Source organism: Diospyros lotus, chromosome 3, assembly GCF_014633365.1.
Source record: "Diospyros lotus cultivar Yz01 chromosome 3, ASM1463336v1, whole genome shotgun sequence".
NCBI classification, from domain to species: Eukaryota; Viridiplantae; Streptophyta; class Magnoliopsida; order Ericales; family Ebenaceae; genus Diospyros; species Diospyros lotus.
This window is the reverse complement of record NC_068340.1, coordinates 3,302,457-3,329,212: the sequence shown is the minus strand read 5'-3', so window position 1 is coordinate 3,329,212 and position 26,756 is coordinate 3,302,457. Positions and strand designations below refer to the sequence as shown.

The window sequence follows — 26,756 nt, the reverse complement described above, 5'->3', positions numbered from 1 at the left end:
ATATTAGAATACCTAAAATTAGTCTGACCGTAATTTATTTTATAGTTCGAACTAATAAAAAAGATGTCATTTTGATCATTTCTTTTTCCTCTCCTTCTCCTCTTCTCATCTCTTTTTGCATAAATCTTTCCTTTTTTTTCCTTCAAACTTGAATATTTGATGACAGAAACAACTAAGCCTGAAAGGTGTCACCATGGAAAGGAGCACCGATGAGGCGACCGAATGTGCACAACAAGGCAAAAGCTAAAGGTAGATCTAACGACGTTGATGGAATAGCCGGCGTGACCCTTCACATCCCTGTCCTCCTTTGCTCACATTGTCGATGAGCCTCAGTCTCCTCGTTATCAGATTTGCCTTTAGCTCGAGTTCACTTTGCCATTGCTCTTTTTTGTCGCTTTACTAATGAGCCCCATCGTCGAATATTCAACAATTTCTATTGAAAGAGAAAGGAATAAGATAAAGAAAGGAAAGAGAATAGAAAAGGGGAAAGAGGGGAGAAGGAAATGACATCAAAATAACATCATTTTAATTAGTCCGAACCTAAATTGCATGGAAACGAAAACGTTTCTGATAGAAAACAGAAATGTAAAAACGGTATTTTTTCTAAAAAAGTAAGAAACGCGGGGTAAATTGTAAATTTAAAAAATACAGGGTTTTTTTTATAAATATAAATTTTAATAAAAAAAATAAATATAAATAATAAACATAAATTTTATAATGTATTAAAAATATATATAGAAATATATATATAGAGACATATATATAATGATAAATATAACTTCACATATATATATATTGCATACACTGTTAACTTACATATATATATATATATACATACATAAATATACACACAAAGAGAGAGAAAATCAATTCATTAATGTGGTTGTTCTGTATTCTGACTTTGGAACAAGCCACCAACAGAGAATCAATTCAAAGGAACGATGCTGGAAGAAGAAGGAGAATAAATTGCTGGAAAAATCGAAGCAGAAATTGCTGGAAGAAATCGAAGCAGAAATCGCTACCCAACTATGAAATCGAAGCAGAAATTGCTGCCCAACTATTTCTTCTTCTTCCAGCAATTTCTGCTTTGATTTTTTCGAGCAATTTGTTCTTCGATTGATAGAAGAAGAAGAAATAGTTGGGCTCGCTGGAAACGCGCGTTTTCCAGCTACGATTTTTAAATTCTAAAACGGCCTAGAAATTTTAAAAAATTACACAAATGACTTGAAAAATGTTTCGAGCTATTTTTCCCGTTTTCGAAATGAGAAACGGTTCAAATGCCAAAACGGCACCTCTAAGCCATTTCCATGGCCAGGAAGGAACAACTTCAATATTTGAAAATTCCTCCAAATGTACTATAAAAAAGATAAACATCATTTATATAGAATTCTAATCTAAATAAAATCTCGATACAAAAGGAATAAGTATTATAAGATATTAGAATATTAGAATAAATATATCTATAAGAATTCTTATATGAGGGGATTTAAGATCGTTTCACTCTTCTATGAATAAACAGTTCCTTATTTTAAAAAATATACACCTTTAATACTCGTGGGAGTACAACCTCAAGTCTTCATCATCTTCGGTGTTTGCGCGAAGATTTTCTTATGCCATCTAACTGTTCTCTTGCAATTTCAGACAACTTAACAATGGCATTTTTGAACACTAAATTGATTATTGTGTTCAAGTGAACAGAATATTAATAATATCATAAATAAAATGTAATAACAACATTATTTAATATACAAGATTTTCTTATCATTGTAAAATTTGGAAATTAAATTATTATGATATCCAAATATGGGAAACAATTATATTTTTGGGATGACTATTTTGGTGCTCGTGTACTCGATTACATCAGGGGAGATAAATCGCAGGTTGAGTTTTTGACTCTTACACAAAACGAAAATCGAACTCGCAACCCACCAGATTGAACATTGGCGTATTGTTCATACCACTTAACTTATGCCCCGAAGATAAACAATTGTACTTTTATTATTGTATTTGAACGAGAACTATAATAATATCATAAATAAAATATAATTATGCCATCATTTAATGTAAATAATTTTCTTATTTGTAAAAATTGACAATTAAATTATTATGATAAAAGATTTTCTTATGAATGTAAAAATTGACAATTAAATTATTTTGATAATCATTTAATGTAAAAAGAGTTTTTTTATGATTTCAAAAATTGACAATTAAATTATTATGATATCAACAGATAGGAAGCGGTTGTACCAAACACAAATTAGAATATCATGCTCTTTCCATAAACACAAAAATGGCAATGTAGTCCAGGGGCATAGCTGGGTGGCAAAAGACGGGATTGTAAAGTCATGCTCGAGGCTGTTAGTATCATATCGATTTCTGAGAATGGTATTTGATAAGTGCCGGTGAACATAAATTAAAAAAAAAAATTCTTATCATGTAAATATATACTTAATTTACTTCTCTCGTGATAATCTTAGAACGGAATCAACAGACATTGATAGCGTGTAATAAAAAAAAAAAAATTGGCAATGTACCCGTCACGCTCTGTCTCTATCCTCCCTTTACCGTTTGACTCTTCATCGTCTTTCTCTCTCCGCGTATATATATACGCACACAGGGGCACGACCTTCCCTAGAACTTGCTTAGCGCCAAAGTCAGCCGCCGCCCATCTTCTTTCACTATTTTATATATTAATGGACACCCATGGCAGAGAGGCATTCTTTCTTGGAAAAGTCAGCCACCGCCAGCGGCACGCACCGCCTTCCTTAATATATTATCAACAAATCACTCTTTGTTTTTAATTTATTTTAAAAATTATGCGTGTAACTCATATTTTTTATTATTCTCCTTATTTTATTTATTTATTTTAATAAATTTTAATTTTATTTATTTTATTTTATCTATAATTTTTACACATATACAAAATCAATAATTAAATACATAAAATAATCAGATACATACATAAATAAAATTAATAATTAAATATATAAAATAATCAAATATACATAAAATTAATAATTAAATAGATAAATCAATAACTAAATACAAAAAAAATTTCTCAAAAAATTCCACCAAAATTTATCAAAGAAGACACTCCTCGACCTACTTGGTCTTCCTTGATTTGTTTCGTCCTCAACTTGAAGAAGACGTTCTGCTCATCGTCGACACCAGATTCGATCGTCATTCTACTTGTCACCGGCCAAATCAATCTTTTTCACCGCCACCACTGCTCTTCGCCAGCCGCTGCTTTTACTCGTTGTAGGTCATCTTCTCTTTGTTCCTGATTTGCAAGTGAGCTATTGGGTGGGGGAGCCAGACTGTGGTGAATTTGTTGAGTAATATTTGACTAGCCATCTTTGTTGAGCAATTTGAAACTCAACAAAAATTTAGACAAGACAAGTAGAGAGCAGTGTTCGAGCAAAAATTGTGGGATGGCTCTCTAAATTTTGGCTAGACAACATTTTGGCTCTGCATTAGAGATTGCTTCAACGGAATCAATGCCCTTTCAGGTCTCTCTCTCTCTTATCATAATCGCGCTCTACCTCCGCTTATTATGGAGCCAAAGTTTTGGTGACTAAACTCTATACATGTGTATGTGTATATATATATATATGCCACTGTCTAAATATTTCGTTGACATCATCATCGATCTGCATAATGCATTCTCAGGAGTTGGGATACTTACAGTCCGTGTGCACTTTCTAAAGGAGGATGGTTGAGCCTAATCCTTCTCTTCTTAGTAGCAATCATATGCTGCTACCGCGCAGCTTCTTCGCCAATGTATGGATGTAGATACACACATTCAAACCTATCCGAACATGGGAAGGCTGGCCTTTGGAGCCAAGGGAAGAACTCTGGTATCCACCATCATGTACCTTGAGCTCTTCCTGATCAGGGTCGAGTTCCTGATTCTTGAAGGGGATAATCTGAACAAGCTGTTTCCAGACGCAGGTTTCCACATTGGTGGCCACAAGGTTGGAGGAAAGCAGGGGTTTGTCCTTCTTACTGCCCTGGCCATATTGCCGACAGTGTGGCTGAGGAGCTTGGCCCTGCTGGATTACCTCTCTTCTGGAGGGGTGGTGGCCTCTGTGGTTCTGGTTGGCTCTGTTGCCAGGGCTGGTGCTGCTGATGGTGTGGGATTTCATGAGAAAGGGGTCCTTTGGAAATGGAATAGGCTGCCTACTGCCATAACTTTGTACACCTTTTGCTATACGCTGGCCATCCTGTTTTTCCACTCTCCGCAACTCCATGAAGGAAAGAAGCCAATTCCCCTAGGTTGCTTAGATTCATAGCCATACTTGTTCCCTTGTATTTTTTTTAAACCAAAAGAACATCATAAGTTCATAACATTTTGTTGAATTATTTGTCAAAGCAAGTTTTGTACGTTTCCTTCATACTAAGCACCATTAGCTATGGATCAATGGCAGTTCTCGGATACTTAATGTATGGACAAAATTTGATGTCTCAAGTGACACTAAACCTTCCCGTCAACATTCTTAGCTCAAAAATAGCAATCTATACCACCTTGATCAATCCCATAGCAAAGTATGCTATAATGGGTTTCTCCCATTGCCACGGCCCTTGAAGAGACATTTTCCCTCCAAAACAGCAGATTGATCAGCTTGCTCCTCAGGACAGCCTGGGTGATCAGCACTGTTGTGGTGGCACTAACAGTCCCATTTCTCGGCTACGTCATGACATTTTATAGGCTCATTTTTGAATGTCAATGTCTGTTTCTTGTTCCCATGCCTCTGTTACCTGAAGATTTACAGAGCTTCTCGAAGTTTTGGGGCTGAGTTGATGCTTATTGGAGCAATCACTATGATATAACAGCCACTAGCTATTTTAATGGGAAAAGATGGAATTGAGGACAAGCCACTATTTTAATGTACGTCGGCGCTAATCAGGATGATATAATGGCAGCTTTTGGCTAGTCAGTTTCAATCGCTTTCTAGTTTTATGTATTGTGTTGTAAAACTCAACTTTCAATTGAATTGACTATTTTGATGAGATACAGTTGTGCTTCATTTTCATGATTTTCTTTCAATTCTTATCCTACAATTTATATATTTAAGGGTAATACTTCAATTTCAATAAATATATTTTGTTTTTAAACAAAATGTATTGTTTTTAGTTTTAAAATAATTTTATTAAAAAATAATTATAACTGGCTTAGTTGACTGAGGCCATTAATGGGTTTAAACCTTCTCACCATACCTGCATGTTAATGGGTTGTTGGGGGACTAAACCAATGCCATGCCCTCTCTTACTTTGGAAGTAAAGTATTAGAGGGGTCCCTCCTTTGCCCCTTTTTAATTTCTTCCCAAAATATTTCTTTGCTAGTTGCTACTAAGCAAAGAAACCATCATGCCTGCCTCTGCCTGTCCCAGAATGCCCTTCTTCCCTTTGCAAACTATGATTATACATGCTTGCTAATAGACCAACATGGATAAATCAATGTATATGGGGATGATTTATATGTTCACGTAACAATTCTAATTCAATTAATTAGCACCAAAAACTTCTCTTAAATTATGATTATTACTAAAAAAAATTAAAATAATAAAAATAGTCCACTGCATCCATTTAGAAGTTTGAGACATTATGAAATCATGAGTTTGAATTTTTTACGATTTTGTCTATTTAAGTGGCAAAATTCGGGTTGTGAAGCAAATAAATTGTGGATTTTATAAAATATAAATTAAATCTAAACTGATATTTAGCTATAATGGAAGGATCTTTAGTTTCTCCAAAAAAAAAAAAAATTATTATTATTATTAAGGATCACAATTGCAATGAAATTTCGCTATCATAGTTGGGACGGCTATCGTTATCTTAGCACAGGGCTGAAACGTGGCGGTTCCCAATTGGAGGCTGCTTTTAATTTTGGACTCGATGCCTTGCCGTCTATTCCACAATTTTACACCCCACGAACTAGAAGGCCAGAAGGACTACTTTGTCCTTCTGACCTTTTCCCTAATCGCCCATCAAACTAAGGGCATCTTCGTAATTAGCGGCTCATAATGGGCCATTCAACAAACAAAAAGGGCCAGTCCAGTTAGACCGTTTTCCAGTCTCGCTCTCCGTCAACGAAAGCCAAACGCCCGCTACAACGAAGCAATGAAATCCTCACGGTCAAATCTCCGCCGTCCATCGTATCCGGGCCCACACTAATCCGACGGTGGAGAAGGATCCTGTGATGGTATCTCGAAGTTCGTAGCATCTCCTCCGGCGACTTGTCAAACGTGCGAGTAAACCAAACATATTTAAGAACAAATCAAGAAAAGCAACTCCTGGGGCTTTGAATGAGTGTGGTGAGGCCTCTTTTTGTTCCAGCGGCTCTTACGCGTAGACTTGAAGTTCAAACGACCCGAGATCGTCTCCCACTTTGCCGCACTTTCCTGCGTTTTCTCTCTCATTTTCTCGCTCCGCCAAACGGGTTCCACCGACAGGAGGTTAGTTCGTATCTTCGCTTTGCAACTTCACCCATTTGAAATCGGTTGTTCCTGCTGTGTCTATCTTCAGTTGGCATTTGTTGTAATTTTCTTCCTGGGAAGTGAAGAATTAAAGATCTTCAGATTCAGCAGTGATGCTAGAGTGAATTTTCAAGTATTTATACTAGAGTGATGTTTTCTGGTCTAAAGCACTTATGTTTTCCCTTTTTCTTTCTCCCTTTTGGACTTGTTTTGCTTTTGCTGTAATGCTGCTTGATTTCTATTTCTATTTTTATCTTTCAGGCACTTCCGAGATCTGAAATTGGAGTGAGTGGTCGCGGAATTTGAGAGCTTTAAAATCGCCCCATATTTCTGTAGGTAATTAGATTTACCTGAATTTTGAGCGATCCCAGTTCCGGCTTGTAGTTTGGATCTTTGTTTGGAGGTGTAAATGAGGTTTATGAGAAACCCTTAAAATAACTAACAAGTAATCTCTTGTTCCATTATGACGATCCGCTAAGCTTGTTGCATTTTACATTTTTTACTTTTAATCTATAAGATGGCTGCACTGTTAGGAATTTAATTATGCAGTTCAAACCTGGATGGGATCCCTTCTTATTTTAGTATTCTCAATTCTTGTGTCTACGTGGGTGGTCAGTAGTTAACTGGTCTCGGGTTACATGGGTGATTTATTTTATTAATATTCTAAAAGTCTTCTGTGGATTTTATTTATTAGTTTATTTGGTTCTTGTCCAGCTACTGGCTTCACGAGCTGTCTATAAACAAATGCTTGTATGTTGTATCCGAATGCCTCTATTATTATTCAGTGTTCACTTGGTTGCTGAATAACCCAAAACCGTTCTTCATCTATAGATTCATTTAGTGAAAATAAGGGATAGAGTGCTTGTGGCTTCTTAGTGATTTGTTTAGTGACCCTATTGTTCTCTACTACTCCTCATGCCTCTCTCCTCCAACCTCAAACCCCAAAAACAAAAAAAATCGTGGTTACAAAAGATTTGAATTATAAAGGAAGATTAGGACTTTTACATTAAAAATATTCATGGAAGTTTGGTACTTCTAAACATGTGAGTACTAATAATCTTGATCTTCTGAACTCTTTTCAGTATCAGAAGGATATATTTGCTGTTAGGTTGCGGCATTATCTAAGTATTAACTGATCTTATAGATGAATGCTCAAGTTCATGACTATTGTGCGACCTACTTAAGGTTATAAAGAAGAATTGTGAAAAAAAAAAAGGAAGGATATAGGAAACAAGTGTTAGAACAAGAAGGGAGAAAAAATAGTCAAGGTGGCAAATGTCTTGGGTGGCATTGTCTTTAGCCTGCAATGCCCTTTTTAAGCAAAATAAAAGAATGGGATGTAGAGTGTTGGCAATTTCTAGGAAAAGGTGAGGGGGAGGCATTACACTGACTGCCTCCATGTCTGCAATGAAAAGTATTTCTTTTAAAAACACATCCAAAATGATGCCATGAACAACTACTGCTGAAATCCAACTAATTTCTCTTTGGGTTTTGCTTTTCCATATCTAATTCTGCAGTTCTTTTCTTTAGGTGATTTTGTCCATGATATGCCATGTTTCTTCATTCATTTGTTTTTGAATAAAATTACCAATTTATTTTCCTCTTATCGTTTGGGTCTTCAGGATTAGATCTTGTCAGATAAGCTTGAAAGATGGTTGATTAAGAACTGAGGGCTCAGTTAGATGCTACTCATCTCAAATGCACAGTGGATAACTAAAGGAGTTTTTCCATGTGGAGGACTACTGAGTTCGGATGGAGTATCAGCTATGCTAGAAGATGTAGTAGCTGCCCTCTCTAAAGCAGGTTTAGAATTGAACATCTGATATGTCCAATGCAAACTGGTGGAAATAATTTTTGGTTTTAGGTTATTGTTGATTTCATGTTGAAGGTGCTTTTTGTGCACTTTACAAGCAACATTCTCACCAGTGCGCTGACTTCATGGAGTTATCTCGGATGGCTATTGGTAATCTATTCGTTCCACAAAATTTAATTATTGAGTTGGGGAGTAAAACGACTTGATATATAACTGGTTTTTGGTAGAAATGAAGATTTGTTACATAGTCCTTGTAGCTGCATCCTTGTTTATGTTGCTCATTCTGAGGTATGGAGTTATGAAAAATCCTGTCAGTGATTATCTCACAAGTCCATATCCCTATAACACAACAAATCCCCTTGAATGGATTACTTCTGGAGCTCCTCCTGTGGTTCAGAATCCAGAGAATAGTACTAAAGTGCTTTCTGTTGATACTATAATCTCCAGTTTGTTTTCTCAGAGGAACATATCCAATGAAGAGCAGCAATCTTTGGAAACATGGAACCACCTAAAACACTTAATAGGCAATGGTCAGGTCTTACCTAATGCAGCTGAGGCAATTAAGGAAGCTGGAATTGCATGGAATAATCTTATGGCTTCAGTTGAAGAGGAAAAACTTTCCTATGGAAATACGAGTTCCCATAAGAGGGGAAAAGAGAAACAGTGTCCACATTTTCTGACTAAGATTAATGCCACGGGGCTTGATAGTGGCTTTAGGTTGCAGGTTCCTTGTGGTCTGACTCAAGGTTCTTCTATTACCATTATTGGCATTCCAAGTGGTCTTCTCGGTAACTTTCGGATCGACCTGACTGGGGAACCACTTCCAGGGGAGCCAGATCCTCCCATTATTTTGCATTACAATGTTAGGCTTCATGGTGATAAGATAACTGAAGACCCTGTAATTGTACAGAATACATGGACTGTTGCTCATGATTGGGATGAAGAGGAGCGTTGTCCATTACCTGACCCCAACAAAAATAAGAAAGGTAGTGTTACCTGAAAGAATTATGTTTTTATGATGATTACTTCTTAACTGTAGTTGCAGCAGTTATGTATTTCATGTATATCATATCAAACAAAATTTGGTAGTCTTTCATACTCTTAGTCCATTGTTATGGTCTTTTTCCATTTTGTGGACCACTCCTATTAAAATCTTGAGTACCTCATATGCCGTTTAGATTGAACTATATGGTTTGCACCTGCTTAGTTTGCGCCTGCTTAGCTATACAATGGTGACTTTCTTTTGGCTGAACATGTTGATTAACCTTCTATAGATATGAATGAGTTTGGTAATGGTATTAGAAATTGGTGTTGGCATGCTTCAGTAGTCACTGGAGTGAAAATGTCATGTCCTAGTTAAATTAGTCATATGGTCCTGTTATTTAGCTTTTGGTTGAGTCATAGTAATATTTCATCTTCTTCACAATTCATGAATTAAAGTGTTTATGGACTCATTTTGCATTTGCTTCTTATTTTGACATTTTCTTAGCATTCTTCTGGCCCCTTATTGGTATGACATGTACTTGTTCTGTTTTCCTAACTCTGTTCAATTTTTATTTGTCAGTGGATGAGTTGGATCAGTGCAACAAGATGGTGGGCAAAGAGAAGGGTTTGGCAGCAAATGGGCACTTCAATGGTTCAAGGAAGATTTCAATGGTTCCAGAAGGATCTAAAAGAAAAAAATATTTTCCATTTAAGCAAGGTTATTTGTCTGTTGCAACACTTAGAGTGGGAACAGAAGGAATCCAGATGACGGTTGATGGAAAGCATCTGACATCCTTTGCTTTTCGTGAAGTAATTTCTTTATTTTCTTGGTTGAGTTGTATCTATTATCTTCCTGGAGAAGTATTTTTTTTTTTTTGTTATTTTTTGTTTATTTGCATTTGTTTACCATACAGGGTTTGGAGCCATGGCTGGTTAGTGAAGTAAGGATTTCAGGAGACATAAAATTAGTCTCTGTTGTGGCCAGTGGTTTACCAACATCAGAGGATTTAGAGCATGTAATCGACTTAGAAGCACTTATATCACCACCTCTTCCTTCTCAAAAGCCATTGGATCTCTTCATAGGTGTCGTCTCTACAGCAAACAATTTTAAACGCAGGATGGCTGTTCGGAGAACATGGATGCAGTATGCTGCAGTGCGATCTGGGGCAGTTGCTGTGCGCTTTTTTGTTGGTCTGGTAATACTTCCCTCCCAAAAGTGCACTTGGAAGCCAGGTTGTTATGTACTAGTTAACTACTGAAATGTATAATTCTATTGACAGCATTAACCCATTTTGGTGGTGCAATAATTATCATATGAATGGTTCAATAGGCCAATGGCTTTGTCCAAAAGACAAGAAAATTGTGCTATTACATGGTCCGCTTAAACTAGCTTGGTGGAATTTCAACAATTTAAAGCTAAATGGTTGGGAATATATATGGCACTTTGAAAAGTTTGTGAATGACTTTTGTCAACATAAACCTGTCCCAGCCTCCCAGGTAGTTGGGATGAAGGCTTGTTGAGTAAAGTTTTAGCTTATTTCTTTAATGAGAGGTTGGGGTTTCTTAGGCAATTACTGACATGGGTCCTTGGAAATGGTCCCAAGTAGTGCACTCACACTTGAGCCTCACTTCCTGAGGCAGGTCCTTGGCAATATTTTCTAACCCCTATTACTATCTATGATCAGGTTGTTATGTAATTGTTGTTGCAACTGTCATGATGCAGTACTATTGCTCAAGTATCTAATTGGATCTGTATTTGAATGGTATTGCAGCATAAAAACCAGATGGTGAATGAGGAGCTCTGGAATGAAGCACAAACATACAAAGACATACAGCTGATGCCGTTTGTTGACTACTACAGCCTCATCACTTGGAAGACTGTAGCTATATGCCTCTTTGGGGTAAGTAATGCATTTTTTTAGCAAGAATAATTCTCCCTTTGAATCAATTGATTGACCTACTATACCATCTTGGACAGACTAAGGTGGCATATGCAAAGTTCGTTATGAAAACTGATGATGATGCATTTGTTCGTGTGGATGAAGTGCTGGCTTCTTTAAACAGGACAAATGTGACCCGGGGTTTGCTTTATGGTCTAATCAACTCAGATTCCCAACCTCATCGGAATCCTGATAGCAAGTGGTATATTAGTTCTGAGGTAATCTTCTCTCTATTTGCATTAATAATTGGAAAATTTGTAGGTCGGTTACTTTAGGCAGGGTTTGATTTAGAAAGATAAAGTTCTTTTTCCTTTTCATAGAAAGATCAAAGTTGATAGTACCATTGACTGTTACTCTGGCCAGAAACCAGAGTCTTACATTAATTCACCAGTATATATTTGCAATACTACTGGAATTTTTAAATGATTTATGGTTGTTTGCTTTAGTCTTCACAGTGTTTGTGATCCATTCATTTGAAACTAATGCATTATTTGTTGAGAAAACTGGATGAATCCTCAAAACCAGACAACTTCATGCAATTGCAAAATATCACCAGATTCAAAACAAAATAGTTGATCAAGGAAAGAAATATGAATGATATTGACATGGTAATTCTAGGTTGCGTGCTTGCAACTATGGGAGGGTTTTGTATGATAGATGACTGCAACCGTTATATGTGAATGATTTATCTGTCTGCAGCAGAGTTAGTGTTTGCATCCCATTTATTTGACAATACTGCCTACTTGTTACCAGAATTGATTGAACCCCGATGTAAAGCGAGGGGACAGTTGGTCCAAACCGAAAATATCACTATTGAAGAGGTTGATCCATAAAGAAATATGGTTGATATTGAAATGGTCATTTTTGGTCATGAGCTTTTTAATTGTGAGAGATTGTTGCGTAATGGACTACTGTAAATGTTGTACCAGTTTCAAATGTAGATTTGAAGCTAATTTTACAAATTTAATGGGAAAAGGGAAAGAAAACTGATTATTTGCATGTATAACTTGAATTTTGTGCATAGTTCACCTCTCTAAAAACTAGAAAGGGCCAAAAATATACCTGACCTCATGCTATGTCTTACTGACAAATCATAATCAGCAAAAGCTTGTCTTATCTATAACATGAGACAGTGTTCTAAAATGCGCTAGGTGCTAGTCGGGTACCAAATTGGGGCCTAGCGCCTAGGTGGCACCTAGGAAAATTGTTGTTTTTTTTTTTTTGGCTGTAAGTTAGAAAGACGAGTGAGGAGTTGCAAAAATTGAAGATGGTGTTCTCTTCGTGTTTCAGTTTTCAGTTTTAAGTTTTGATTTCATTTTCAGTTTTGTATTTTGAGTGTTTATTTTGAGACTTTTGAAAACGTATTCTTTTTGTCATTTTGAAAAACTGTTTCTTAAAATATAAAACTTGAAAACGCGTTTACTTTGAAATTTTGAAAATTTGTTTTGTGCTTTTTTTTTCTTCTTTTCTTTTTCTTTTTCTTTTTCTCTTCTTTTATTTTTTTTTCTCTTTTGTTCTTCTATTCCCTATCACCTAGCATATTCTCCAGCACCGACAACCACCACTGGCCAAAGATTCATACAATCAAAGCCTACCATTAGAAACTCCAAGCCAATGGGGTTAACATACACGAAAATGGGCCAAGTTTAACGGTTGGATTTTTGTAGATCTAACTTTTAATTTCCGGCTAACACCTATATACACACTACCAATCACCATTGGCCACCATGGCCAGTTGTTTATGGCAATCAATGGTAACCACCCGACACCCAAGGGCCCATCGACCAACATATCCAAAAACCAATAAGATCCAACAGCCAAATCTCCTTTGATTTAAACTTAATCATTCGACCCACCTGCCTATCGCACTACCAGTCGCCACCGGCCACCATGGCTAGTGGTTTTCGGCTATCTGAGGCAACCGCTCGATAGCTGATTGACCAACCTACCCAAAAACTAACAAGAGAATGAAGAGGATAGAGGAGAGAAGAGTGGAAAGAGGAAGAAGACCACCAAGATCGAACGGCGGGGGCTGGGGCGGGGGTGGGGGCGAGTGTAGTCGACGACGGCTTGTGGCGGTGACGAAGATGGCGAGCGTGGTCGACGGCCAAGGCTGGAGAAGGAATGGAAGAGAGAAGAAAGGAGAGAAGAAATGGAAGAGAAGAGAGAGAGAGAGGAGTGATCTGGAGATTGGGGGGTGGGGGGGAGCATTTTTTTGTGTTTTGAGTTTAGCAGCGTGTTTTGGTTGAAAATTGCCAAAACGTATTTTTGGTGTTTTGAGTTTTGTGTGTAAATTTTTTTTATGTTTTGAAAAATGCATTTTTGAAATTAGGTAAATAAACGCATTTTGGGTGTTTTAAAAAACTGAAAACAAAAAATAGCCAGAAAATAACAAAGAAAATAGGCCCGAAGCTTCTTGAGAAAAGTTGCAAAAATGATGAAAAAAGCTAATAAGCTATCAGAATGTAATAAAAAAAACGAAAATAGACATATTATTGAATAATACAAAAAAATGCATTAAATACTCATTTTTACTTTTATTTAATTATAAATTGTTGTTATATATATATATATATGTTAATATTGCTATTATATATACACACAAAAACACAGCGACAGAGGAGATAGATGGCGATAGGCAATAGCTGATGGGGGCGATGGACGGACATATGACGACGAGAACATGGCTAAGAAGGATGATTGGCGACGATGATGAGAGAGAAAGTGACTAAGACAAGTGGTGGCAACGGCGGCAACAAGAGAGAAATCGACGAGTCCACTAGAAATAAGAGAGAAATCGACAAGAGGATATAAAAACGAAAGGGGAAATCCAAACAGGTGTCCACTCCTGGCGGCTAGGCACTGCCTGGGCCGCCAAGGCACCGATTGGGCCCGATTAATCGGGCCCAGCGCCTAGGGGTGTCAATTTGTAGGAAATTGTGGCAGCCCCTATGCCTCGATGGCACCTAGGCGGCCGCCTAGGCCGTGTTTTAGAACACTAACGCGAGACATACAAACCATCCATTAAGTTTTAAGCTTATTCTTTTCCTTTTGAAATGTGATTAAATTAGGAATTAGATTTTACTAATCAGTTGTTTGTTGGAACATGTATTGAAGCCCATAACTCATGTTCAACTTACATATTATCTAATGTATTTAGTTATAATGGATTGGCTTAATGTGCCATTGGATTCAATTGTGATCAATACAGTTAACTGAAAATCAAATACAAAAAACCTCTTGTTAGTTACTTATTACGACTCTTTGTTTTCTTCTCTCCGTTGCTGAAGGAATATGCTGGGCAGCGTTACCCTCCTTGGGCACATGGACCCGGATATGTTGTGTCACAAGACATAGCAAAAGCAGTCTATAAGAAATCTGAAGACGGGCACTTGAAGGTAAAGAGCATAATAATCTCTCACCAAAATTATTTTAAAAACTTAGTTCTCACTTTACATTATAGTTTTCTTGTGCAAGTTTGATTAGCATCCATTATGATTTATTAAGATACTAAGTATTAATACAAGTTTATAATGTCTTTCCTCATTATATGGTATAGCAAATAATCGTTTACTAAGACACCTTGTATCTTAGAAGTTGTTTTTGCTATAATGCACACTGCCGCACCATAACAAATGCAGTTATCTAAATCTGAAAATATACTTTATTTCATGCTACAGATGTTTAAACTCGAAGATGTGGCAATGGGAATCTGGATTGAGGATATGAAGAAGGGGGGCTTGAAAGTAAGGTACGAGAACGAACAAAGGATCTATAACGAGGGGTGTAAAGACGGTTATGTCGTTGCTCACTACCAAGGTCCAAGAGAGATGCTCTGTTTATGGCAGAAACTCCAAGAAGGAAGCGCTCAATGTTGTGGAGAACATTAACTGTATTTAACAAGCCATTTTTGGTTTCTGAAACCTCCCGAATTCTTTGTAGAGAGATTCAACTTTGCTTGAGATGGAAAGAGAGGAGGAAGGTGCAACAAGCCACTAGATTCATCTTGGTTGCTGCTGGTCTATAATAGTCTCAACCGACTTGCAACTAGAAGAGACGAAGGCGCAATTGTGCATTTTACTCAAAAGCTGCAGTCACCATTGTATAACAATGAATTTCTTGTAGTAAAAGCATAGTGGTAGGCTAGTTTTGAGGATGTTTGTAGCATATTTAGAGAGGTAGATGGTGCTTGTACAGTGCTAAGTACATTACCAGTCGTATTCAATTATCATCACATAACATATCTTCTTTAATCTGAATTGTTTTCATTGAACATTAACCAAAATCTTTGATAATTAAGAACCAGCCAAGCAACTGTCAATAACCAACCAAGCAACTGCCAAGCCTACCAAAAGATCGTAACAAGAACATTACAAACAAGCCCCTGAAGATTAACAGTACGTTGAAATGACAGAAAAGTCCAGGAGAAACAATATGAAAGAAAGATCAGGCTGCCATGCATCCGATGCCGTATCGAACATTGGGAAAGACGAGAAAGAGGCCACTGCAGATTATGCCCACCATCAGGGGAAAGCTCTCCATCACTTCATCCATCTCCTTGGCGTGTCCGGGGAACAGACAGTTTGTCACCCGATAATCCGAGAAAGCAATGGCGGCGAACACCATCATAGACATGACGGCATGAACAAAATCATTGAAACCAATTCTGTAACGCTCGTCTTTGGGGACTTCAACGGCCAGGCCGGGCTTGAACACTGCCAGCCCCTTTGGAGTGACAAAGCCGTAGTAGACGTGGCCGTCAGGCGCCCGGAAACTGTCAGTGAAGTGGAAGAAGAAGCAGGAGAGGGCGCAGAGGCCAAGCAGGACGTTGATCATGAGTGTGCTGACCGGAGAGCACTCCCCCCTGCCGTACACGGCTGGGAGGACCATCTCAAAGGTGAGAAGTGTCCCGGTTGGGAGGAAGTTTGCGAGCATGGATGTCCTGGACAGCGTTTTCTGAACCCCATTTGCCATCGCCTGCCTTTTCCGGCCACCGCCATGGGCCTTTCCCGGGGCTGGTTGTGGGGAAGATGGGTAGATGGATGGATCGACATGTGGGGATGCATTGTAGATTTTGATTCCAATTCCTTCGGGTTGATCCATTATCAGAGGAGAAGGAAATACAGATTCAGATGCCAATCAAGGCAAGAGAGTTTCAAGGTTGATTCACTCGGTTATATATAATTTTTTGACGAGGAAATGAAAATTTGAATTTCAAACGGTCAGTAACTGCCTCCCTAGTCCCTCCTAACCGTTGCAATCTGCGGAGGAAGTGACTTTTTGGGATTCCCTATTTGTCCGGGCAATTTTGGCCATTGGCAGGCAGTTTACGGGAAACTGTAGCTCTAAACTTCCTTGGCAACACAGCCAACAAGGCTGTGAATTATAATTAAAATACTAGTTATTAATAAAGGCCATTCTGGACATTGAACTAAGCAGTGTGAGGAAGAATTTCACGTCACAGAAGAAAACCTGTTGAATACATAACATTTATAACTCGTGACAAAAACTCCCAGGAGATCTGGAATTCTTTCATGAACACAAGAAACCTTACAGACCAAGAAGATAGGCAAAATTGATGTATTGATAAGACTAGAAAGCATGAAGGTGGCATCTTAATGTTTACATCATTATGTGTCAACAGTTTCCCAAGTCTCACCAAAAATGCAAATTCAGTTTTCACACTGCATGATGACCGGTGAAGAACTTAGATTAGTTGTTAACAGGGCTTATGAAGAACCAGGTGGCAGGTGCCCTTCTATCGCGGCAAGAACCCATGACGAGAAATTGCAATCTCAAAGGCTTGCATTCTTTCCCCACGAGCCAACCCATTGCGATCATAAGATGATATTTCATTGATGTTGAGATCAACGCAAGTCTTGACAAGCTCATTGCCAACGCGTTCACAAGCTTCCTGGCATTTAAGGAGAAAAGTGAGGAAGCGCGCCAAGCAGAGCATATGAATGTTTACTAAGGAATAAACTGAAGCAGGGATGCTTACAATAGTGCTGCATGCGGGATCCCCACGAATAGAATTCAGCAAAGTGCTTCCATAATATAAGCACTTCTTGTTCTGGTCATCCACCAGCATGGCATACAATTGCTTCTCTGAACAGAATACTGAAAGCCGCGGTTTTGTGGGTGAGCCGTTAAACTGGCCAGACAAAACAGGAAATTATGGTAAGGATAGACAAACAAATATTAAGAGTGAGTATAATTTCATAACGAAACACAATGATCCGTGCAACAAGGTTGGTGTATCATTAGAAGGTATGTGATATTAATTTTCTCAGTGAAGCATCAGAGACAAGAAATCATTCAGTATAGCATTAAGGAATCTCTTACTTCTACTGCAGAAAAACAATTTGAAACTAAATCCTTCAAAAGCCGCGTTAAATATGCCAGGATTGATTGGTCAAGGTGCCAGATGGAAGAGATCTATCCTAAGGAGCTTCTATGATGTGATAATAAACTGGGAACAGAATTATCTCATGTGAATGACAAGAGAAGCCGGCTGTTAAAGGTATATATGAAAGCTAAAAAGCCATGATGCAAAGTGCAAGCAGTTGGTTCAAAAACGCAAAAACTGGTGAAATCACCAAGTAGTTGAACAAGAGACCTTCCCCCCACCAAAATGTGGGGTTATGTGGGGTGGGTTTGCAGCCTGTTGTCACTTCCAAAGAGAAGGACGATCAAAAGGGAGACGAAGAGATGCGTGGATGACCAAAATCAAAGGAATTAAACATATCCAACCCGAACCATCCCTCCTCGCTCCTGCTCCTGACCCCCAGCAGAAAAGGATAAAAGATCCACCCAGGAAAAGGAAAATCTCCTTGTAACATGAATTATGTCATAGTGTTAAGTCATAAGAAAAACCGTTTTAAGGATTTTGCATCAGAGAAGAAATAAAATTGGTCAAGGTCTGCTCTGGTAAAACTATCAATGTCAAAGCTCCTGTACTATACTCTTATATGTAAAGCAAAACCAACATGCATTTATAGTCCACCTGACTAAAGCAATGATGCCCACAACAGCATACCTTTATGCTTTATTTGTGTTAAGATATATCACATATAATGAAGGGATACCAAGATATTCATAGTGATGAAGATATATATTCTGAAATATGCATTTATAGGCCATCCGACTAAAGCAATGATTCCCACGAACAGTATACCTTATGCTTTATTTGTGTTAGATATATCACATATAATGAAGGGATTCCAAGATATTCATAGATGATGAAGATATATATTCTATGTATAGCTGCAGGTTTGCAATATGAGATTTATTTGATTTTATTAATATAAGTTATTATAATCATTTAATCTCTTTTTAATTTATATTGGCCTTTATATCTGTATATATAGGTCATTCCCTTCACATTGATGATATGTAAAAAAGTTTATATTACATTTGTTCCGCACATTCTTCTTCCATTTTCTTCAAGTGGCACTAAATCAAACTTGTCGAGCAAACAGTTTAGTGCGACTGAAGGATCCTAAAGACGACGGCATTAACTTCTTTGTTTTCCTTTTCCCTTTTGATTCTTCTGAAATATTAATGATGAATAAGAAAACAATTAGAGTATGAGATTCTACAGCGTTATAAGAGCCTCCATGAAACATACTGAGGGCATCAATTAAGACAAATCTTAAATAATGAAAGAAGCTCTACCTTCTTTCTCAGTTTCCTGTTTCGAATTTTTGCACTCTCCTTCCGGGTATTTGCCCTCGCTTCAACCACCAAAGGCCTCGCAGATAAGCCTGAGATTAAGAGAGAAATGCAGCAGTAAGATCAAGACGATGCCACCAATTTAGAGGCCCACTTAATTATACTTTTCCTACATGTGCAGCATGTAGATGGATGACAAAAATACAGTGACACTCTTAAACATCAAATTACAATGAAAATTTTAATGCCCATGCTGATGTATAATGCAAATTTCCTTCTTCCAAATGGGTTCTAAAGATGATTCAATTATATGATCAGTTAAAAGAAATGTTGGAAAGTGAATGAATGGAGTAGAGTCAGTAGACCAGTAAATCACTCACTTCTACTCTGCAGAAGAAGCAAACAAGAAGGACGTGAATGGGTGCCAAACAGATCACACGTCTTGAATTGCAGTGCAGAAAAATACCCGGGAACCATAATTGTACTTTTAGTAAACAAGAGACCAAATAAGAACTAGAAGCTCTGAACTACCACACCTTTAGAATGAGCATTCCATCAGCCAAACAGGTGCCTATTTCTTCTGGAAAAGTAAACCAAGTTGTCAGTTAGTAATTTTGTCGAACACGATATGTGCAAAACCCGCATCAAGCCCAAAACTATTCTTTCATACGACAACAAAAATTAATTTGTGGGTAATTAGCTAATAGAAAAAAGAGTTATCATACAGCAATAAAAATTAATTTTTTCTGTGACGAAAAAGCAAATTTTAAAACTTCTACCTGGCGTAGAGAAGAAGTAAAAGAAACGGTTAAATTCCTTTAAACAAAGCTTTTCTCAATCAAAAGAGATTCTTGCAAAAACACAATCAAACAGCTATTTAACCTTATGAGCTTGAAATATAAAAAGAATCACTTGATATAAAAATAAGACATTATGCATCCAGCAATCAATTGTCACCAACTCAGCTTTGCCAAACCTAACCTTGAGAGGACTATCTACTTGTCATCCTATCATGGCTTAGAAATCCAGCAAGAAGACAGTCAAAGGGACAGACTTGTACCTGTATGGAAAATGAAATTACTATACCATCCTTATGTTTTAGAAAGCAGTACATTTTTTATACAAGTACAATGATATCCAGTCTTGCTTTTCTAAGCAAAATATATAAAGTTTTCGACTTTAGTTTTAGTTATTATTTAATAGTTATTAAAATAAGTGTATTTTCGACATTCTCGAATTTTCCCATAAAAAAATATTGTTATTTTTATGATAATATTCTTTGTCCTCCAATCTAAGCTTAAAGGTGAGGTTTCTCTTTTAATTTTCATTGATTTTAATACTTAAAACATAAGAAGATATTAAAAAGAAATTTCATCATTCAAACCATAATTTAAAGGACAAAATAATATTGTCTTTAAGCTATAAATATAATTTTCCTTCTTTCTCTTTTACATGGGTTTCTTTTTCTTTCGTTTTTTTCGTTAAACTCTTCTTCCCCTCATTCTCAGAACTAACCCAACATAGCCTTATTCCTTGTATAATGATTCCAAAAACATAATATATATATATATATATATATACCTGGGAGACATATTGAATCACCAATTAAGTCATGCTCGATCAGAATTTAGTACAGGGACAGCATGATTTTGACAAGTTGGAGTGGCTGCAAGCTGGATCAGACAAGGTCTCGTATTCTTAAACAGTTGAGATTGCGATCAGATGAGCTCCAGAGCAAGCTGGTGCTGCTGATGCTGGGGTCCAACCAGAATAATACTAAACCATCACCACTGGATTTTTCTCTCTGATAGAAAATATCTTCCCACAATTTCATTAGATAATATCATCAATCATCATATCTGTATGGCAACGAGGTGCGGTACACAGCATTCCAGATCCTTCCACAACCTTCCTGTGGGCTCACCCCCTGTATTATATGCCAACTCAACCAATGTTTGCTTTACTCATAATACTTCTCCTAGTAGCCGATGCCCTCACCCTCTCTCTATCTTTGTCTGAACTTTCTCTCTAGGATTCTTAGCCTACCATGTCCTCTGAAACGGAATTGAATGAGGCAGAGAGTTTGGTAAGTTCAAGAAACAGAGATTTGTCTATGCTCATACCCTTAATCCTGGGCCTAACAAACGGCAATTATCCCATCAGGTCAAGTGAAGATTCACCAAACCCAGATCAAGAACCAGCAAATGCAACCAGCCCAGATGAATCCCTCGGCAGGATTGTGTTCATCAATCCTTTGACACAAGGGATGGTGGTGATCGAGGGGAGTCCTTCCAGATTGGAGTCTCTGCTAAGGGACCTGGTGAGCAAGGATGAGCCGCCACCGGCCTCTAGAAAGTCCATAGAGGCTATGCCCTGTTTGGAGATTAAAGAGGGACATGAAGGGGGTGAGTGTGTGATATGCTTGGAGGAGTGGGAGATTGGTGGTTTAGCCAAACAGATGCCCTGCAAACACAGGTTCCACGGAGAGTGCATAGACAAATGGCTAGGGATTCATGGGTCTTGCCCTGTTTGCAGGTTCAAGATGCCTGTTGATGAAGACGATGGGGGCAAGAAAAGTGGTGTCGGTAGAGATGAGAGGGAGAGGAGGAGGAGGAGGGAGATCTGGGTGAGTTTTTCCTTCAACAGAGAGAGGAGTGGAGATTCAAATCAGACACCCTCCGGATCTGATCAAACAATGGAGGGTTAGAAACATTTTTGTAAGATGTTTGTGTGTGTGTTTTTTTTTTCTGTTTCTTGGGAATAATATGTACAAAAAGAAGAAAATGTTTATACTTAATACTTTTTGTCGTAGTTGTTGTTCTTTACCTTGCTTGACATGAATAAATGAGGATTTTTATCTCTAGGTGATGAGTCCAAAAACCAGTAAAATACAATCTCAAGAGCTTGTGTAGAATTTCTGGTTGAATGGAAGGGGTGCAGAGTTCTGATCTAAGCTCATTGTAACATGGCAACAGTAAAATTGATTGTGTACGCATTCGGAATTTGGATAACCAAGATAGATTGTGCAATCAGACCTCAAAAATTAGAGCCTAATTCTTGAGCTAAGTGTTAAGGGTATTCCCGATTTTTCCAGTTCTGAGTCACTGATGCAAATGGCTCCATTTCTGAGATCCACATGGATTTTCCTGTTTCCTTAAGAAGTACTATTCTTTAGAGTGTGCCAGAATGTTTGGCGATGCACCGAAGATTCCAGTCCCTGATGAAACCCATCTCTGCAATCCCTGGCCATTGCTAGTTTTAGTAGTCTTAAGCTAATTTGAATAGGGCATTTGTTGTTGGCTGAAAGATCCATTGAATCTGACCCTGCAACTTGCTCAACATTGCCCCACTTTTTCACATCCAAAAGTCACGTCTTACCGGATAAAAATTCACTGTCACAGAATGATTTCAAGTGGTTTGGTTCCGAACTTCAAATTGAGGTTACCTTTTTGATTATAGGAAATGCCATTTTAGCTGAAGTTGCCATTGTAGGTGTGTATTGTGGCCAATGGATGGGATCCATGGCTCCACCACCATGATGGTCTTGATGTCACTTGCCACTAATCAAAGTTCTCCAGAGAATTTGTGGTGGATTCAAAATCCCTGCGTTCGATCTACTTATCACTCTGCAGAAAAACCAGGGCATCAAAGCCACAAAGGTAGCCGATGCTATATATTCTCATTCACCTGCGACAAGTATCAATTATTCCATGGCTGACAAAGCATGTATCTTTCTCTCTTTCCAGGTACAACCCAATAATGGTTTGTCGGTATTTTATTTATCAATCCTCAAATGGGTACCTGTTCAATAATTGTTACTGAAAATTTGGAATGTGAAGCTAAACTTAAAAAATTCCAAGCATTGAAGTCAGCATATACGGCAGATTTTAAAGCTCCATGTCTCCAGACTCAGCTTAATCTGTTGTTAACTACTACTGATCTACCAAGTCAGAGAGAGAGAGAGAGAGAGAGAGAATACAAAAGTATATTATCATCTTTCAACAAGGATATGCTAATTGGGGGTCCATCCACAACCATATACATAGTATTTACAGCCAAATATATGCTCTAAGAACCAATCCATTATATTATTAGGTATATATCACTTGAATCCACCTTGGTATCAAGTTCTCAAATCATCAAACATTTCTTTTGAACTGGGCTTCTGATCCCTTGAATTCAAGTCTATTCCTTTTGGAAGAGCTGAATCAAAGTCATTCGCACACTGGCTGTTCAGATCAATGGTCGTTCTCAATTGGCCACCGGCCTGTGATCTCTTTCCATGTAATTGTTCATCACAACGAGCATCAGAAATGGTGCTTCCAGTTCTCTTCCTCCCATTTTCCTTTGGCCTTGGATGCATATCCATCAGAGTGAGCACGAGGGAATTGCCATTATTGGATTGCTTCTCTTCCTTCCACCCTGAGCTCTCAGATGATATCAAGGAGCTTTCCAAAGAGCACCCAGTACCTGCCATTGGATTCTTCTCTGTATCTTTTAAGGTTGAGCCGCCGATTTCCGTTAGTACCGACAGGGAAGAACTTGGGCATCCATTGTCAATCATTGAGACTAACTGGGTTAGTTCAGCTTTGGCAAGTTCCACTCCAGCTGAAGAAGAATTGTAGCCTGCAAGTGTTTCTTGTGCTTTCTCAAGTACTGATTGTAAGTACTTCCCTTGAGCTTCGATTCGCAGCTGCAAATGTCTTTGCACCTGGAAAAACAGAAATTTTGTTTCTAAATCTGCTCATCTTATCAACAGTAGGTGTAATTGAAAAGCAGTGGGAATTAAGTTCATGTCAACCTCAATTTGTTCATGGAGTTTCCTCTGCACCTCCATCTGCAGTTGCAGAGCCTGAGTTATCTGGAAACTTCTGTTGAACAAACCTTAGTCATTAGATGCCTAGATGCCTTGTCTGGCTCTAATTTCATCCAACATTAGGAAAGTATATTAATTAATTATCATTACTCGTTAATCTGATTCTGGGCTTCATCACCAGCTTCCCCGCTGAAATGAGCTTCTCTTCTCTGACTTGCTTTGCACTCTACAGCACAGAAACCTCTGATCAATACCCATGAACTCTCCTATAATCTTACAATTCTACAAGGATCTAATCCATCATCACACTCACCTTGTTGCTTAATTTCATGATAGGAAACTGATTGTTGGCTTTTCCCCAGCCTATATTTCTGCAGTAAGAAAACACCTATACACTTGAGAACCCTGTCCTTAAAGAACGGAGTGATAAGGAAGACTGTTAAGTAAGCTCATTGTAAAGAAAAAACAAAGAATTACCTGTAAATGGCTCTTTAGGTGATACAAGGTGAGTCCAGGAATGCTCATCTCCCTCATCAAAGTTTTAGGCGTTGCCTCTGCCCACATACAGACAAAGATCAATGGCATTAGAAATATAAAGAATGGAGTAATCACAAATTAAGAAAGACTAGCCTGTAAATATATAGTATACTGACTGTCTGCTCCTCCAAGCTGAGTGACGGCATCAACGAATCGCTGGTGAAGTTCTGGAGTCCATTTGAGCCTTGGCTTAGCATCACTGGATAAAACCAAGCTGGTGTCTTGATTGTGCATATGTTGATGGCCCATTTTCCAATTTTTATGGCTGGCTTTTGGAAAAATGAAAAATGGGGGTGGGGGTGGGGGTGACTTTGATCCTTTGAGCTCAGCTATGCTTGAATGTGTGGCAACCTGTAGTTCTCTTTATAAATGGAGAGTTGTTGGAATGTCCTAAGTTCTCACTCCATATCTGGAAACATGAGTGGGGTTATGCTGGGGGGAATATATGCCATGAGCCGTGGTTCTTCCTTTCTCTCATTTCCCATTTTCACATCAACTTTCTTTTCTGCCAAGTTTTTCTTTTCTTTTCTTTTTCTTTTTCTTTCATTTTCCATTTCTCTTGTTTCTTCTTTGACTTGAAATGGGTGGGGAGAATCTCTGATGCAGCAAAAACAGAGAAAGCAACACAGTTCAATTTTAGTCTCAAAAGGAGAGAAAAGAGGAAAAGTGTATGGTTTGTTATTATCTTCTCTCTCTCTCTCTCTCTCTCTCTCTCCCCTTAGGTAGCCCCACCATGATGAATAATGCTTGCAACTTTTCTACTACTATTAAGAAGCTTTGGAGGGAGAAAGAAAACGAAAAATATGATGGGAATGCTTTAATGGATATTTCTTTCCAGTGACTGAAAGGGAAAAACCCACATGAGCCTTTCTTTTAATTATTTGTTTTTCTTTTCCCTTTCCCTTTATTTTAATTTTCCTTTATGTGGAGTGTGTGGTGGGATTGGCAGATTCTTTTTGTTCTTTGTTGGGGTAGAAGAATAAAAGAATCTAGCATTAGATTTTAGGACAAACTTTGCCCTGTTTATATTATCAACAAGGAACTTGAAAAAGCACCAGTGATGGCTATTGCTCATTTATCCAAAATCATCATGAGCCAATGTGATTGCCAGTGAAATTTCGTCCTGCTAGAACACTAACTAACAATACAGATAGATATACAAGCGGAAAAAGAAAAATCCTTCCTGGCAATTGCATTAACATGTTGTACATACATCTGAATACTCTGGAATAGGAATACGAGGAACCCAGTAGAATTATTCAACCGTGGTTATTTTCTGCCAACCGTGGGAAATCACAGAAACAAGAAGCTCAAGTTTATGGTGCATCCCACGATGGTGCATTCAAGTAAATACAATACACAGCAATAAAAATAGTGGATGAAGCTTTCTCTCAAATGCACCATGTAAGTGCAGGAAATGACTAAAAGGTCCACATTGTTTATGGCTCTTTGCTTTCTTCTGATGCAAAGCAATCCACAGGACCTACTCTGCATAAAAGTTGAGCAAGAAATAAATTTTCCTGAGGGTTAGCTTTTTGAGCCTGTAATCTCCATCCATGCTGAACCAAAGATAGAATTTTCACCAAAGATAAAGAGAGAAAGAAAAAGGAAGGCCACAATGGCGACCAACAAATCGCAAAAGTCAATTAAAACAAGATCGATCTTTGGATTTCTTGGGTTGCGGGCAAGGAGTTTGATCACCGGAATCAAAATCCAATGATTGATCCCCCAAAGCATTGCGATCTCAGTGCCAAGCATTCAACTGATCTGCTCCTTTGATTGAAAAGATACGAGTATTCAAAAGTGACAAAGATCAGATACCAAACTACTTGAGTAAAGATGATATACAAGAGTAAGACAGTATTACACAAGTAATAAGAAAACTAAAGGCAGTCTTCATAAGTCCCTTTGTTTGTGTACATCTCCCTTTTAGTAGTGTGATACTCAAACCGCTTGGGCGCATGATTAACGTACTGTTTGTTCATATCAACCCAGCAAACTTGGGAAAGAGGGTTTATTAATTCCATGTTTATGTAGCCCTGTTCTAAATTTTGCCATCATTGTTGTACTGAATGTAGCTTCAACTTAAAAACATCTGCAAGGTAAATGAAATCCGGGAAGCCGCAGGTCCAGTCCCAGAGAAAAGAGTTCAACTACAGCACAAATAATTGGCTACCTCAGAGTTGAAATTAATTTCTGGAAAAAGACTAATTATGGATTTGTATAATATATGGGGCCAAAGTATTTGAAAACGAAGAACCAGCTGCGGTACTTTGAAGCTCTTTTCACGCTTTAATATGTTCCATAACAAGTAAAGGAGATTCTAGGATGATGCCAACCAACTCCTGGTGTTTTTTAGGTCAGTAGCAGAAGGTCCGGTGAATCAAAAGTCATTTAAACAAAGTTTGTTCATCAATTATTATTCTTTAAGGGACCCATTACCCAACCAAAAGCAAGGAAAGAAGATGAGAAGAATATGGCCTCAGGAATCAAGAAAAGAGAAAACAAAAAGAACT

At 37.9% G+C, this 26,756-nt stretch overlaps 6 protein-coding genes and 1 pseudogene across 10 annotated transcripts in view; 3 read left to right on the top strand and 4 right to left on the bottom strand.

The window, feature by feature from the left end:
• The window catches only part of LOC127797359 (uncharacterized), a 29,187-nt gene extending 9,259 nt beyond the window's left edge, over positions 1–19,928 (bottom strand). The window contains exon 1 of one of the 2 annotated variants that reach the window (XM_052330200.1): positions 19,869–19,928. The gene's annotated coding sequence lies outside the window, so the exon portion shown is untranslated. Of the gene's footprint in view, positions 1–19,666; positions 19,759–19,868 lie in introns of those variants that run through there. The other variant, XM_052330198.1, reaches the window with a different exon arrangement.
• Positions 2,704–5,000, top strand: LOC127796270 (amino acid transporter AVT1I-like; annotated as a pseudogene).
• On the top strand, positions 6,289–15,466 carry LOC127797351 (beta-1,3-galactosyltransferase GALT1-like). Of its 3 annotated transcripts, none has more exons than XM_052330183.1 (9): positions 6,289–6,455; positions 6,738–6,812; positions 8,099–9,275; positions 9,854–10,083; positions 10,188–10,469; positions 11,046–11,174; positions 11,252–11,431; positions 14,504–14,611; positions 14,894–15,466. In XM_052330183.1, the coding sequence occupies exons 3-9, from the start codon at positions 8,519–8,521 to the stop codon at positions 15,101–15,103; spliced, it is 1,896 nt and encodes a 631-aa protein (XP_052186143.1). In that variant the 5' UTR covers positions 6,289–6,455; positions 6,738–6,812; positions 8,099–8,518; the 3' UTR covers positions 15,104–15,466. The 3 variants fall into 3 exon arrangements, with proteins under 3 accessions (XP_052186143.1, XP_052186145.1, XP_052186144.1); XM_052330185.1 differs by having other exon boundaries at positions 6,738–6,921; XM_052330184.1 differs by having other exon boundaries at positions 6,298–6,459.
• On the bottom strand, positions 15,582–16,397 carry LOC127797358 (protein DMP9-like). Its single transcript, XM_052330193.1, has one exon. The coding sequence runs from the start codon at positions 16,314–16,316 to the stop codon at positions 15,660–15,662; it is 657 nt and encodes a 218-aa protein (XP_052186153.1). The 5' UTR covers positions 16,317–16,397; the 3' UTR covers positions 15,582–15,659.
• LOC127797360 (uncharacterized) lies at positions 16,648–19,406 on the bottom strand. Its single transcript, XM_052330201.1, has 4 exons — positions 19,268–19,406; positions 18,891–18,979; positions 17,215–17,367; positions 16,648–17,127 (listed from the first exon to the last, which is right to left on the bottom strand). Exons 1-4 carry the CDS (start codon positions 19,362–19,364, stop codon positions 16,972–16,974), a joined length of 495 nt encoding a protein of 164 aa, XP_052186161.1. The 5' UTR covers positions 19,365–19,406; the 3' UTR covers positions 16,648–16,971.
• Positions 19,929–20,808: 880 nt separating the features above from the next.
• Positions 20,809–21,750, top strand: LOC127797355 (E3 ubiquitin-protein ligase MPSR1-like). Of its 2 annotated transcripts, XM_052330191.1 has the most exons (2): positions 20,809–20,973; positions 21,051–21,750. In XM_052330191.1, the coding sequence occupies exons 1-2, from the start codon at positions 20,957–20,959 to the stop codon at positions 21,592–21,594; spliced, it is 561 nt and encodes a 186-aa protein (XP_052186151.1). In that variant the 5' UTR covers positions 20,809–20,956; the 3' UTR covers positions 21,595–21,750. The 2 variants fall into 2 exon arrangements, with proteins under 2 accessions (XP_052186151.1, XP_052186150.1); XM_052330190.1 differs by having other exon boundaries at positions 20,837–21,750.
• A 1,102-nt stretch (positions 21,751–22,852) lies between these two features.
• LOC127797352 (myb family transcription factor PHL8) lies at positions 22,853–24,775 on the bottom strand. Its single transcript, XM_052330186.1, has 6 exons — positions 24,357–24,775; positions 24,181–24,257; positions 24,017–24,074; positions 23,854–23,929; positions 23,689–23,758; positions 22,853–23,598 (listed from the first exon to the last, which is right to left on the bottom strand). The coding sequence occupies exons 1-6, from the start codon at positions 24,487–24,489 to the stop codon at positions 23,011–23,013; spliced, it is 1,002 nt and encodes a 333-aa protein (XP_052186146.1). The 5' UTR covers positions 24,490–24,775; the 3' UTR covers positions 22,853–23,010.
• Between the last annotated feature and the right edge of the window lie 1,981 nt (positions 24,776–26,756).

What these genes read in the sequence shown, in the direction of transcription:
- LOC127797360 (XM_052330201.1), bottom strand. Translation starts at nt 19,364, where the DNA reads ATGGTTCCCGGGTATTTTTCTGCACTGCAATTCAAGACGTGTGATCTG. An exon ending in ACAGGAAACTGAGAAAGAAG is followed by an intron (nt 17,368 to 18,890) that starts GTAGAGCTTCTT and finishes TTGTCTGGCCAG; the next exon opens with TTTAACGGCTCACCCACAAA. An exon ending in ATCCCGCATGCAGCACTATT is followed by an intron (nt 17,128 to 17,214) that starts GTAAGCATCCCT and finishes CTTAAATGCCAG; the next exon opens with GAAGCTTGTGAACGCGTTGG.
- LOC127797351 (XM_052330183.1), top strand. Translation starts at nt 8,519, where the DNA reads ATGAAGATTTGTTACATAGTCCTTGTAGCTGCATCCTTGTTTATGTTG. An exon ending in CATCCTTTGCTTTTCGTGAA is followed by an intron (nt 10,084 to 10,187) that starts GTAATTTCTTTA and finishes TTTACCATACAG; the next exon opens with GGTTTGGAGCCATGGCTGGT. An exon ending in TAGCTATATGCCTCTTTGGG is followed by an intron (nt 11,175 to 11,251) that starts GTAAGTAATGCA and finishes CATCTTGGACAG; the next exon opens with ACTAAGGTGGCATATGCAAA.
- LOC127797355 (XM_052330190.1), top strand. Translation starts at nt 20,935, where the DNA reads ATGTCCTCTGAAACGGAATTGAATGAGGCAGAGAGTTTGGTAAGTTCA.
- LOC127797358 (XM_052330193.1), bottom strand. Translation starts at nt 16,316, where the DNA reads ATGGATCAACCCGAAGGAATTGGAATCAAAATCTACAATGCATCCCCA.
- LOC127797352 (XM_052330186.1), bottom strand. Translation starts at nt 24,489, where the DNA reads ATGGGCCATCAACATATGCACAATCAAGACACCAGCTTGGTTTTATCC. An exon ending in ACCTAAAGAGCCATTTACAG is followed by an intron (nt 24,075 to 24,180) that starts GTAATTCTTTGT and finishes TTCTTACTGCAG; the next exon opens with AAATATAGGCTGGGGAAAAG. An exon ending in AACTCCATGAACAAATTGAG is followed by an intron (nt 23,599 to 23,688) that starts GTTGACATGAAC and finishes CTGTTTTTCCAG; the next exon opens with GTGCAAAGACATTTGCAGCT.